The sequence below is a fragment of the Anopheles gambiae genome, chromosome 3 (genome assembly GCF_943734735.2).
Source record: "Anopheles gambiae chromosome 3, idAnoGambNW_F1_1, whole genome shotgun sequence".
Lineage (NCBI taxonomy): Eukaryota > Metazoa > Arthropoda > Insecta > Diptera > Culicidae > Anopheles > Anopheles gambiae.
Window position 1 is genome coordinate 89496344 of NC_064602.1, and position 14019 is coordinate 89510362.

A 14019-nucleotide genomic window follows, 5' to 3' on the forward strand; every position below is an offset into this window, starting at 1 on the left:
GTCGCCACGCGCGCGTTTACCGCCCGAGCGGGTTGAAAACTTACGCTCTGTGTACGAGCGTGCGTGTGCGCGCGCCTGTATGTGTGTGTGTTTTGTGTGCGGAACGAGCAAAAGTTGTGGCGGATGCATCACTCTTTTTCTTCTTCGAATTTCCGAACGAAACGCGCGCTGTTGGCGAACGGGCGGCAGTGAAACTGTGTGAAAAGCTTAAACCACTCCTGCATCCGGTGTTTGTGGCGCGGGTTTCGGTGCGGTTCGCGTCGGTGGTCGTACGGGAAAGTGGGCCCTACAAAGCGCGTGTCTCGGGTACCCCGTCAGCGAGAGGGGGTGTGGTGGGAGAGAGAACACAGAGCCACAGTGAGTGGACCATCTCGGGTCGGGTGGAGCAGAAGGGAAACATTAAGGGCGACACACAGTGTGTCAGGGTGTGTGTGTGTGTGTGTGCCTGTGTGCGTGGAGCAAGATCAAACGGGAAAAAAGAGGAAAGACACCCCAGTGTGTGGTGTGCCGTGGCCGCAATCGAGTGTGTGAAACAAGGTTGTCCCGCAAAAGACGGCCGGACCCACCGGAGCAGCAGCAGCAGCAGCAGCAGCAGGCGTAGGAGCAGAAGCAGCAGTAGCACCAGCAGCGTAGCAACGAGCAGCCAGCACATACATTCACAACAATGTATCCAGTAGGCCAACGTAAGTAAAAATGCGCCTTCCCTCGGTCGGGCGGGCGATGATGAACCAACCGGGAAGGAAAAGGGGCGACCAAAAAAATATGCACGAGACACACAAGCCACAATGCAATCAGCATTGATCGTCATCGATTCATCATTACACCAAAGGCAGCAGCAGCAGCAGTTTAACCCCTTGTATAGGGCGACGGGAATAAGTGTGTTTGTGTGCGTGTGTGTAGTAGTGGTGTGTTGGTGTGGCCGTAGTGTGTCTCGGTGGTGATGGTTCGCTTCAGGTGGTGTGGAAGATTCTTTCTGTCCCTCCCCTTCCCTTTCCCTTATGCTCCCATCTTCGTATTCGCCTTTTCCACTCACAACGGGAAATAGCATCGTGGTGTTAGTGGTGTGCAAAAAAACAAAAAACAGGAAGTTTATTTAAAAAATAAATCAAAATTGATTCATGTGTTGTCCTCAAGAATGTCCCAAAAAGTCGGGGCAAATTTCACTCGAGGTGCCATTTTTTCACACATTAGACAAGATTAGAGAAGCGTGCTGTCGTAGTGTGCGTGTTGCCACTGTGTATTTACATGCGCGTGTGTGTGTGTGGTGCTTACAAACCCCGTGAAGAAAACCCTGTCTCGCACTGTTGTGCGCAAGTGGCTGTTGAGTGCGAATGTGTGTATGTGTGTGTTTGTGTGTTTTGAAAACTCATGACGATGTGCGTGTGCGTGTGTGTGTGCGAGTTGCGTACTACTAATCAGAGGCAATATGAAAGTGAAGAAAAAAAACCCTCTCCCCCCACACAGTTACACACATACCAAGGGGTTGCGTGTCACCGTGACAGCATGATTTTTTTTTATGTGACAGCATAATGTAAATGAATAGAGCAATCGTCCCGTTTCTGGGCCTTCTGTTGTATGGGCGCACACCACCTGCCCTTTTGTTCACGGAGGAAGCTATGTGTGTGTGTGATTGTTGTTGATAGGGCCCAGCGGTCCAGCGGTCGGTTGACATCGGTGTGTGCGGTGTGGAAGATGAGAAGGGAAGAACGCTCCGGAATGGCGCCCCTCTGCGGTGTTACGGTGACCAAAGATGTAGCGCAATGCGCGTGTAGTAGTGTGTGTGTGTGGTGTAACCATTTGCGTATTGAGAAGGTGTTGTTTGTGCGCTGTTGACTGTGTGCATGTCTCGCTGTGTGTCAATGGCTGCTGAGAGAGGGAGAAAGAGAGAGACAGTCGCCAAACGAAACAGTGCGTGAGCGAAAGAGAAAAAGGAGCAAAAAAAAAACCCTCCCAAAAGAAGGGCGCCAACACATCGCCAAAACATCGCCAATGTGCACCAACACCGACGCAGACACAAACACACACAACTCTCGTCATCAATTTACATACATTCTGATGATGGCGCCGCTTTGACACAAAGGCCACAAACTCAAGCATAGAAGTTGGTGTTTTTCTTTATGTTGCAGCCCCATTCCGCGTTTTGTCTCGTGTCTTGTCACTTCGCTGGAACGGACTTGGAAAAAGGAGTGGGGGAGGGTGGGGGTTGGTGCCTTTTCCCTCTTCCCTTTGTCCCAAACGACGGTTTTCTGTTGATTTGATTAGCGAGGAGCTGGAAGGTGAAAATGGACAGTTTTTGGGAGGAGGCAAGGGATGGCGTTAGAAGATGGAAGATATGGGACTGTTCGTGTGTGTGTGTATCTGTACATTTGTGCTGTTGTGAAATTTGCTTTGCACAAATGTCAACAACCCAGCGGGTGGTCTCATTTCGCCGCTCATATGCTTTGCCACTCGGCATGCTCGGGTGGTTTTAACTTTTACACAACATAAAATTCAAATAATTATCATGATTGATATTATGCGTGTGCTGTTGGAAGAGCCATAATGGATAGGAAAGATCAAACAAAACAAAGCAGATCGCTTGTGTTGATCATTATGATGAAATGTATGATGCAATTATGTTGAGCTTGGCTTTTATCAATTAACAACAAAATCTTGTTTTAATAACATCAGAATTATAGAGTGGCCAGTACTTATTTGTAACAATTCTATTCGCCGGCCGCGTCAAAATCCCATTTTGTCTACAAACGTGGCCACACCAGAAAAAAACCACGTGACAATAATCGTTTATTAAATTAGATGGAATATGTGGGTAATAAGCAGCTAGACTGTGTCATCTTTTAAAACGTAAACAAAACTAGGACCTTTAACGAAGGCTTGGACTACTGTCACGCAGGGCATGTGGCTTAAATCCGGCTTCCGGTTGCATCTGCGCCAGAAGAAGATACAAAACACAGTTGTAGGCCAGCTTGATCATTGCTGCTTTTACAACTTCATACTTATTGTTAAACATCTATTACAAGAGACATTCTTTTTCGACAATTTGCATTCTCTTTACCATACCTCTCTTTGAAATTGTTGAAAGTACGACATGCGACTTGCTGTGCTACGATAGCATTCCTACATTACTTAAAGATAATACCTTTAAGGGCTTCAGACTGCTCTGTGCCACGTGGTCGTTAATCAGAAGGATAATTGGCATATCATATTCTTCAGCCTTCTAGTATAAGCCTTTCGAGACTTAATTCATTACCAGGCACAGCCCCCGGAAGATCCTTGCTACGGCTAGACGGTCCATTCTAGACTTGAACACCCATGATGTACCCATGTTATTAAGTCATTCGAGTTGACGACTTTACCATGAGACCACCGTCAGTTATGCAGATGAAATGTGACATTTAAATCCGTGTTCGATCTGGGATTATCGATCCAATACGCTGGACTCATCATAACTTCAGCCTTTATAAAGTGTTGAACTAGATCTGTGGCTATTTACAATTGGTTTTGTGGTAAATACTTAACCAGAATTATTATTATTGTTTGATATTTACTTCAGCGGGCGCAGTGGTCTAATAGAGGGTTTACTAGATACAGTTGTAACATCCCACTTTAGCAGCAGCAATAGATCGCGCATGGTATGAGTCAGAGTCAATCTTTGAGCCGCTCTGAAGATATCCTGAAGTCCCGAAATGCATTGAACTTCGTCGTCATATGGATCATAGGGTCTGACCGACAAGCACTAGATGGAAGCTGTGGTATTCGTAGAATATCCTTTGACCTGAGTGGGCGAGATGGTGCCGAATTAGATGAGATATGGATGATACCAAACAAGAAAACCGTAAATCTAAAGTAATCATCCAATCGATCGTTTTTGTAGTTTTGAGGGTTGTCGCACCTCACTTCGGTCCCACTAAAACAAATCCAGATGTAAGTAGGGGATGACGTACGAAAAGATGAACCCATTTTTGAAGTCGTCCAAAACTTGTTTTGAATTGTCCATGTCTCACGAAAACTTCTTGATCGTGTGTGAAAGTAGGTGCTTAGAATGATTTTGGGGCCATTTATGTGTGGAGGGCCAACGGAAATGGACGTCCCAGCACGTTCAACTGTTGTAAGGATATCCACAAGCACATTAAGCACTTAGTAGGCGCAATTTGAGGTGAGAAGACCGCTTGGAGGTGTCCGTCATTCAAACTACCTCCACTTCGAGACGAGGACGAAACTTTCGTCTTTTCACTCAAACCAACACGCAAAGACATCATTCTAATTCTACCTCTCTTGAAAGTAATCAAAAGGTTTTGGATAGATTTTGACAACGCCTCCATGGCTCAGAATATATGTAACTTCTAGTACTATCAAACCGAACGTTCGAGGCTATCTCAAACTAGCATTTTGACCACCTCAGCTTGGGTTTGGCTAGGGGCTTGGGGCTCCGATCTGTTATGAATTTCTCTCGGCTGTTGTATTTATCACTTTCTCCCCTCTGGTCTCGCCTTATCACGCTTGAATTGCAAACGCTGCAACACGCTTGGATGCCAAAAAGGTACGCTTTAGATACAAAAAACGAGCACAAAAACAAAAAGAAAGATGGCCAGTTTCACTCATAGTCAACAGGGGCTTGGCTCACAGTTTGGGGTGTGCCCTTCAATGTTATTGGAGTGTCTGGATGTGGCTGAAAATGGAGTAATGAATGTCAAAGGAAGTAAATTGTGGTCTGGCTTGTTGTAGTTTGTGATGTTTGTCAAGTCAACAGCCAAGTCGATCTCTCTAGTGGTGGTGGTGGTCACCAATATGGTGAATTGAACCAAAGAATTGAATGAAAACTTGAATCTCCAGTACTAGCCGAGCGAAGGCATTGGTTCAGCTTTGGTTCCATATGGTAAAGCGACGCTTACGGATTGTTGTAAAACTGTTTCATCATCAAAAAACACGTGAAGAAGTTAAACACATTTCCAATCGATTCCTCGAATAGCTATGCTTAAGGGGGGGGGGGGGGGGGAGTCAAAGAGGAAGTAAAAAAGCACAACCCTCAGACCTTTTGTTTACCAAACACAGACACACACACACACGTATGTCTTCTTTTGCGTCGATTTCTAATGTGTGTATGGTGACCATCTTTTAAAATTACGCCCCTGCGTTGGTCCCCATGGTCGTGCGTTGTAACCTAATTTTTAGTTCCCCCCCACCTCTCTCCAGTTCCCCCCGCAACAGAAGTCAACTTCCCCGAGGCAGAGTAGGGAGGTTTGATTTAATTCCGCAAATACAAACGCAACAACCAAAAAACCATGTCCGGCGATTGTTGCCTACGCTGCTTCCCCGTTCTCCCAAAATATCAGTCCCCAAAACCCCCCCCAAAGTGCGATGTTTTTTGGCAGTAGGCGATGTTCTTCCACAACGCTCACTCTTTCCGCCAATAGCCAATAGAGAGGTAGAAATGGCTCTTTGTTTTCATCATGCACATGTTTTGCGTTTCTAGCGATTTTCTAGCGGTTTATGCGCTCTTTCTTTCCCTTTTCTCTCTCTCTCTCTCTCTCTCTCTCTCTCTCTCTCTCTCGCTGTTTTACTTTTCCCTAGTGGAATGGTTTTGTGTGTGTGTGCGTATTATGTTCAAACATTCAACGTACGGACGGTGTGGAGTTTTGTGGGTCATCGACATCTGCCAGCGGTGTGCTCGCGCTCACTTGCTGTTGCTTCTCTCGCAGATTAGGAATCTGTGAGTGTTTATGCTGGCTGCTGTGGAATGTCATGCTGTAGCAGCTAACGGAGAAGGGTATAGCAACACGTTCAGTTCTTTGGTTGGGAATTCCTTTCGCTATTTGAACACAAGGTCTTCGTCGTTAGCATCTGGAATGGAATATTTCTTTTGAGACTTAAACAACAAATAATTTTGAGGAATTTTGAAGAGCTTCTATCTCAATGAGAACTTCGTCACAACGCAATGCTATGTAGGGAAATGCGGGAGGGCAACATCATCATCGCGATCATCAGCGAAGGTCAACAGAAAGCGTGCGTGGGGGGCGTCTTCTCATCTGTTGCTCCACGTGTCGTCGTCCTCCATACACAGAGAACCTCGTTTTGTCCCACATTTCCTTCCACCGTCGTTGAGGTGTCACACTTTTTCTCAATTTGTCCGTTAGATCAACTCTGATTGGTGTATGTGTGTTTGTGTTACTCCCATTCTCTGGTATGTGTGCACATATATGTAAATAAATCTAATCTTAGGAGGCGCTGTGTTTTGTCGCATGTCGCTGGCCGTCCATGACGATGCAGAATGTGTGCGTGTGTGTGTGTTCGTGTTGCCAAGGAGGGAAAGGTGGACGCGATCACTTCTTCTTCTAATCCAATAAATGACACTTAAAATGAAGTTCTGCACTCCCCCATCCTTCACAGGCGATTATTCCATTAAATCTCGGCTTTTGTTATGCAAAATAAGCGCTTTGTCGATGTCTGTTTCATACCTCATTTCGCTAACATTTCTAACACCACTTACCAAACAAGCACCTACGTACTAGATCTGTGCCGCTGTGCGCTGTTGCTGCAATGTCGCCTGTATGACTCATGCGAATCTCGGAAATGGTGGAAGGTGCAGTCCAGAACAACTGCACTCGATGCAATTAGTGGCTGGATGAATAATCCCTATCCGTTTCTGACTCACCGGCTGTGACGTTGGGGGGAAGATAAAACTTCGCTCTTTGATTTTGTATTTGTAGTTTAGCCCTTGCGTACGACTATATTTCTTTAAACGACAGGCTTTTTCCAGGTAGAACGGCAGTGCGGAACAACGGATTCGGAATCATTTGTAGCATTCTCTGCGTGCGTTTTTTTTGTAGCTAGAATTTTCCTCTTTTTGTTCAACTATGTTTCTATTTTTCTTATCTTAAGATGATTAGTTTTGATGGAGAGTTACTTTCTCTCTTCTTAACCAATCCTTTTCTTTAAGTTATCGGTTTGCTTCCTTGATTTATACATTTTTCTTTATTTTTCTACACTCTCAAATATAAAATGTTCTTTTTTTTGTTTCCGGTTTTGTCTACCAAAAAAAAAAAAAAACAAAACCACCACTCCCCCCACTGCTCCCGAAACCACCCCCCCCCCCCCCCTCAAAAAACAAAAATGCGCAAAGAAAATATCGTTTTCGTTCTCTTTTTTTTCTTCTCTTTATTTTTAGAATCACCATGGACTTCTTCGCCGCCAAGGCCTCCAAGTCCGTCTCAGTCGCAGACCAGCTTCGATACACTCTCACGTAAACTACCTGCTTTATCTTCTTGTTTCGATACATTTTCGAATACTACCTATTCATAAATTATCATCATCACATATAAACAATACAGAAGAATAAGAAGAAGAAAAAAACAACAACGAACAGGAAAATTTAACAAACCATAAAATGAAATTAGAACAACATCGAAGAAGGAAAGCACTTAGGATGATGAGCGCGATGCCGTAATTTATGAATATGTATTTGCATTCGAAAAATCCAAAATTTACAACATCAAAATTTGCCAAAAAAAAACAAAGAAAACAACAACACCGCAATGTGCCTTATGAAGAAAGAATGGAAAGGAAGATTACTTCGAAAAGAACACAACAACATTTCGAATCTTTGGTTTTGGTGTGGTGTGTTAATTGTTCGAACAATTCAAAGCAGGATGTTTTGCTCACAAACATGTATTGGTTTTTGTCTGTATTTATTTCTTTTCAATGTTTACCATTTTATTATTTGGTAACTTTGTTGAATTGTTCTATTTTTTGTTGTTTTACTTTGCTATTTTGTTTAAGCGTCTTTTACTTGTCATTCATCGACTCTGAGACCAAGAAGAGTGAAGAAAAGTTGCTTTAAATTCAATTTTAAGTGTAATGTTATATTTCATTCACTCCTTAAGATTATCATATGATATTATAAAACTATTTTATTCTACTTTAATGATAGCTCCATGGCGCGAATGAGTTATGCTTTAAATATTTGTGGATGTTGTTGATGATGTTTGCTTTACATTTAATATTAATGTTAACGAATAACTATACTAAAGCAGTTGTGTAAATAAGAGTCAGCGCCTTGTGGTAATCTCTAACTTTTTTTTGTAAATTATTCATCTGTGACTAACTGCTTTAATACACATCATTCGAGCAAACTATCAAAAGTAATCAAATGAACATAATTTACATAATCCAAATTAAATAGAAACATAAAACTAGAGAAAAAGGCAAATGTTGCTCATTACATTATTATCTTTGTTTTAAATTCCTTTTATTTCTGGCTCAATTTATGTTCAGTTCATTTTACTCCCTCCACACACAACAGACACGCTCAAACCGCGCTTGTTACAGCCTAGGAGGTTATGTTGAAATTACTAAACTTTAATCGAAATTAAAAAAAGAAAAACAAAATCATTGGAGCTTAGCATACGATTTGGACAGCAAAATGTACATGAAAACATAACACCAAAAGCGTATTTAGTAACACAGCCAGAATGTGTATTAATGTGTTCTCTCTGTGTAAATAGTTTCAGGTTATAATGACAATGCTAGGGCTCTGTAATAGGGTTCGTTTTGTAGCTCTGCATAGGGTAGCGTGTTTCACTTTAGGTCTCCCGACAGCAATTAAGAACGGGAGCGCAGCACTTTCGCTCCCACGTTTTTGTTTGCCCACCACATGGTCCACGTCGGTTTTGCACACGAAATGTGTGTGTGCGTGTGTGTGTGCAATGATGTACCAAGCAGGTGTGGAGTCTGATACTCTTCGCTTGTTCTCTGCAGGGACAAAACAACATCATTTTCGTATGCTCACCCTCTGCAGCACTCATGTTAATGCCTATTTTCTCGTTTATTTTTCCCTTCTTTTCATTCCCCTCATCGAACAACAACACAACTATCAACTGTTTACAATCTTTGGTTTGTGTTTCGATCCAATTAAAATCATGCTGAAATTCGAATCTATTTATACAATGTTCAACGATCGACTTGAATCGGTTGTGGAATTTTGTGTAAAATTTAAATTCCCCTTTTAAACCCCCTCCCCCCTGACAAACCCTGCGACTGGATTGGATTCGACGGTCCTGCAGCACCTCCGGCTGGGGCGACGGTCAACCCGACCACGGTGGCGACGACGACGGGTACGCAGGGTGCGCAGGCACTCGGTGTCGTGCCGGCCACACCGCCGGCACCGCCGGATCTACCGGTCTTCACATGCCCGCGCCGGCCCAACCTGGGCCGGGAGGGCCGCCCGATCGTGCTGCGGGCCAACCACTTCCAGATCACGATGCCGCGCGGGTTCGTGCACCACTACGACATTAACATCCAGCCGGACAAGTGCCCGCGCAAGGTGAATCGCGAAATCATCGAAACGATGGTGCACGCGTACAGCAAGATGTTCGGCGCGCTGAAGCCCGTGTTCGACGGGCGCAACAATCTGTACACGCGCGATCTGCTCCCGATCGGGAACGATCGCGTCGAGCTGGAGGTAACGCTGCCGGGCGAGGGCAAGGATCGGGTGTTCCGCGTCACGATCAAGTGGGTCGCGCAGGTGTCCCTGTTCAACCTGGAGGAGGCGCTCGAGGGCCGCACCCGCCAGATACCGTACGATGCGATACTGGCGCTGGATGTGGTGATGCGCCATCTGCCCAGCATGACCTACACACCGGTCGGACGCAGCTTCTTCAGCTCGCCGGATGGGTAAGTGGAGAGGCGTCGCGAGTGGTTTCTTTCTGACCGATGTAACCATCTCTGTCTCTGTAACGTCTTTTTTTTTGCAGGTACTATCATCCTCTGGGCGGTGGTCGTGAGGTGTGGTTCGGTTTCCACCAGAGTGTCAGACCCTCACAGTGGAAGATGATGCTTAATATTGACGGTAAGGAACGGCTTTTCTGCTGGCGAAATGGACAACAAATAATAACTCCTTTCATTCTTCGCTTTGCAGTATCGGCTACCGCGTTCTACAAGGCGCAGCCGGTGATTGAGTTCATGTGTGAGGTGCTGGACATCAGAGACATCAACGAGCAGCGCAAACCGCTGACCGATTCGCAGCGCGTCAAGTTCACCAAGGAAATCAAGGGGCTCAAGATCGAAATCACCCACTGCGGTACGATGCGGCGCAAGTATCGCGTCTGCAATGTGACGCGACGACCCGCACAAATGCAATCGTAAGTTGAACGGGCATAAAGTGGGAGATGTTTCATTTGCTATACGTTTTAGGATGTGTATTGTGTGTGGTTTAACGGTACTAGAGTGCACAATTAGCAATTGTAGAAACAATAGCGAGTGATTTGGATCAGTTTCAGAAACATAGCTCAAATTGGAAGCAAGGCAACGAATAGGACAGGGACACAAATAAAGGAAATCGGGATGGGTGGATTATAAATGGGACTGATATTCATCAAAACTGAGTACAGGGATTACTGGAATACGGGATTATGGAGCTAAAACAACTTGAGAATAGAGATGTTGGGCAAATTTGATTCAGATTAAAGAATCTCAATGAATCTTTGAAATGATTGAATGAATCTGATTCTCGGTTGGAAAGATTCACGAATCTCGAAAAATCCTATCTCCTGAATCATGAATCTGAAAAGATTCATATATCTCGAAAGATTCACGAATCTCTAGGGATCCATAACACTTCTAAGATACATGAATCTTTCGAGATTCATGACACATTGGAGATGCATGAAACTTTAGAGATTCATGAATTTTCGGAATTTTATGAATCTTTGGAGTTTCGATTTTAGATTCGAATCACTCATCGCAGAAGATTCATATAAGTGAATCTCAACGAAAGATTCATGAAACCCAACACTAAGAGATGAGTGTAGGATTCAGAATTCTGAAAGTAAATGTGGGATACACTCAGGACTTAATGTTAATATAAATCATTTCACTGTTCCCTTTTATATTTTATATGATTCACTTCATGATCATGACCATGATTCACCAAAACACTGAACAACGATTCGAAGGGAATATAATCCCATAATGGCGAGTTGCTCGCGCTAGAGTCGCGAAGAGTTGCGAAGAGTAAGCGCTGAAGAGAGCTAGGATTTGATTCCTGTCAGACTGTAGTGAGTCATTAGTCGGTGCAGCTCAAAAGAATGAGTTACCGATTCCAATCCCTATAGCCACTCTACCCTGAATAAACTTACCGAAAAGACTTTGTTTTACATAGTCAGGAACAAATAAGGAAGACTTCTAACATAAATAGGATAGAAACTAAGATGGATACAGTGAAAATAGCTTATGTTAAAGGATTATTGATCATCAACAGAAACTTCAAACCTAGTAAAAACAGTCTTGATAAGAATACTAAGAATAAGCAAAAGCTATCTAATATCTCAGTTTTGTAAGAACGGCCTATTTCGCCGTATCACTTAATCTCAGTTCCCATGTACAGATTTGGAACTGGAACAAACAATTAGGAATAGGTAAAAGATCGAAAATGGGATTTAAAACTCTGGATAACTCTGCCTAAAATGATATAAAGACTCCTTCAAAATGAATTGAATTATAAAGCAAGTGAGTAGTGATTCAACACAGAGTCCGATGAGCGTGTGAGTTGTATCACAAAAGAGTCCTAAACTATTAATTAAACTAAAGTGTAAACGATTTAAATTCTTGCAACTACTCGTTTACTCTTGCCAACTATATGCTTGGATATCTTTTCTTCTTCTTTTTTGGGCTCAATAAACCGTTGTCGGTCACAAGGCCTTGCTTGTAGCACTACTGGAGAGCTCGGCGCTTTGAGTGATTTAATCATTACCATAGCAGGATACTCAGTCCTATATGTATGGGGGCACTTTCCATTCGGGGCTTGAACCCATGACGGGCATGTTGTTAAAGTCGTACGAGTTGACGACTGTACCACCAGACCGACTCAATGCCCATGCTTGGATGTACCTATAAGAAAAAGAACAAATAGAGATATAAATAGAATGTACAAAAAATGCACAAATTTAATCACAATCTTCCTGTTTTTTGCACAGCTTCCCGTTGCAGCTAGAGAACGGCCAAACGGTCGAGTGTACGGTGGCCAAATACTTCCTCGACAAGTACAAGATGAAGCTGCGCTATCCGCACCTGCCCTGCCTGCAGGTGGGCCAGGAGCACAAACACACCTACCTGCCGCTGGAGGTGTGCAACATCGTGGCCGGCCAGCGCTGCATCAAGAAGCTGACCGACATGCAAACATCGACCATGATCAAAGCGACTGCCCGTTCGGCACCCGATCGGTAAGTGGAAGTGGTGTGGGGTTTGCTCCGTCCGTCACGTGCGTGCCGGTTAAGCGATTCTCACTTGCTCATTCTTTTGTATTCCTTTGCATTACAGGGAGCGAGAAATCAACAATCTGGTACGGCGAGCCGATTTCAACAACGACGCGTACGTGCAGGAGTTCGGCCTGACCATCTCGAACAACATGATGGAGGTGCGGGGCCGTGTGCTGCCCCCTCCGAAGCTACAGTACGGTGGGCGCGTTTCCAGCATGAGCGGACAAGTAAGTTATCCATGAGTGGTGTGGCAAGCAATGCCCCCTCTCCAAGATCGAGCGAACGCCGAGGACACGTGTTTTGTGTCGTCGTGTTGATGGGTGGAGTGGGCAGCAGTATTTGCCGTTTGCTACGATTGGTGGAACCGGTTCCCTGACGGTTTTCCCAGGTCGTAGCAAGCAAGCGCACCGAGCCGCATAACGAAACAGTTACCATACACTCATACATACACGCACGCACAACCAAACACTGGCCCTGATCGCGCGCGCCTCGACAGTGGCCATTCGGCCCTGGCCCGCACCCCGTAATAGGCATATTAAAATAAGTGAAAAAGTTACTCTCCGGTCCACAGAACAAGGTGAGCTTAGCATTACCAAACCAAGGGGTTTGGGATATGCGAGGCAAACAATTTTTTACCGGCGTCGAGATACGCGTGTGGGCGATCGCCTGCTTCGCGCCCCAGCGCACCGTGCGGGAGGACGCGCTGCGCAACTTTACCCAGCAGCTGCAGAAGATTTCGAACGACGCGGGCATGCCGATCATCGGGCAGCCGTGCTTCTGCAAGTACGCGACCGGGCCGGACCAGGTGGAGCCGATGTTTAGATATCTGAAGAGCACGTTCAGCCACCTGCAGCTCGTCGTGGTGGTGCTGCCCGGCAAAACGCCCGTCTACGGTGAGTTGTGAGCAGGAACAAAAGGAGCGTACAATTGTTTCTTAATGCAATTTTGCGTATTATTTTGTGTGTTACAGCGGAAGTAAAGCGCGTCGGCGACACGGTGCTCGGCATGGCGACGCAGTGTGTGCAGGCGAAGAACGTGAACAAAACGTCGCCCCAAACGCTGTCCAATCTCTGCCTGAAGATCAACGTGAAGCTTGGTGGAATCAACTCGATTCTGGTGCCATCGATCAGACCAAAGGTGCGTAATTCAAACCCGTCGCATCGGGAAACTGAGTAAATAAACATTTTTTTATATTTTTCCTCTTTACATCACCAATACTAAACACAGGTATTCGACGAGCCGGTCATCTTCCTCGGCGCTGACGTGACGCACCCGCCGGCCGGCGACAACAAGAAACCGTCGATTGCGGCCGTCGTCGGCTCGATGGATGCGCATCCGTCCCGGTACGCGGCGACGGTGCGCGTCCAGCAGCACCGGCAGGAGATCATCCAGGAGCTGAGCAGCATGGTGCGCGAGCTGCTGATCATGTTCTACAAATCGACCGGCGGGTTCAAGCCGCACCGCATCATCCTCTACCGGGACGGAGTGTCCGAGGGCCAGTTCCCGCACGTGCTGCAGCACGAGCTGACGGCGATCCGCGAGGCGTGCATCAAGCTGGAGGCCGACTACAAGCCGGGCATTACGTTCATCGTGGTGCAGAAGCGGCACCACACGCGGCTGTTCTGCGCGGACAAGAAGGAGCAGAGCGGCAAATCGGGCAACATTCCAGCCGGCACGACCGTGGACGTGGGCATTACGCATCCGACCGAGTTTGACTTCTACCTGTGCAGCCACCAGGGCATTCAGGTATGATTGTTGCTTTGGCTGT

General features: G+C 45.5%; 1 protein-coding gene across 10 annotated transcripts in view; it reads left to right on the forward strand.

The window, feature by feature from the left end:
• LOC1280922 (protein argonaute-2) overlaps nt 1-14019 on the forward strand; it is a 39598-nt gene that overhangs the window by 17587 nt on the left and 7992 nt on the right. For 5 of the 10 annotated variants that reach the window (XM_061661435.1, XM_061661437.1, XM_061661438.1 and 2 more), the window contains 9 exons: nt 7166-7240; nt 9060-9669; nt 9750-9844; nt 9914-10136; nt 11970-12215; nt 12313-12478; nt 12805-13144; nt 13222-13388; nt 13479-13997. In XM_061661435.1, coding sequence (XP_061517419.1) covers nt 7166-7240; nt 9060-9669; nt 9750-9844; nt 9914-10136; nt 11970-12215; nt 12313-12478; nt 12805-13144; nt 13222-13388; nt 13479-13997 — 2441 coding nt within the window. Of the gene's footprint in view, nt 1-63; nt 684-7165; nt 7241-9059; nt 9670-9749; nt 9845-9913; nt 10137-11969; nt 12216-12312; nt 12479-12804; nt 13145-13221; nt 13389-13478; nt 13998-14019 lie in introns of those variants that run through there. The other 5 variants (XM_061661440.1, XM_061661441.1, XM_061661443.1 and 2 more) reach the window with 4 other exon arrangements.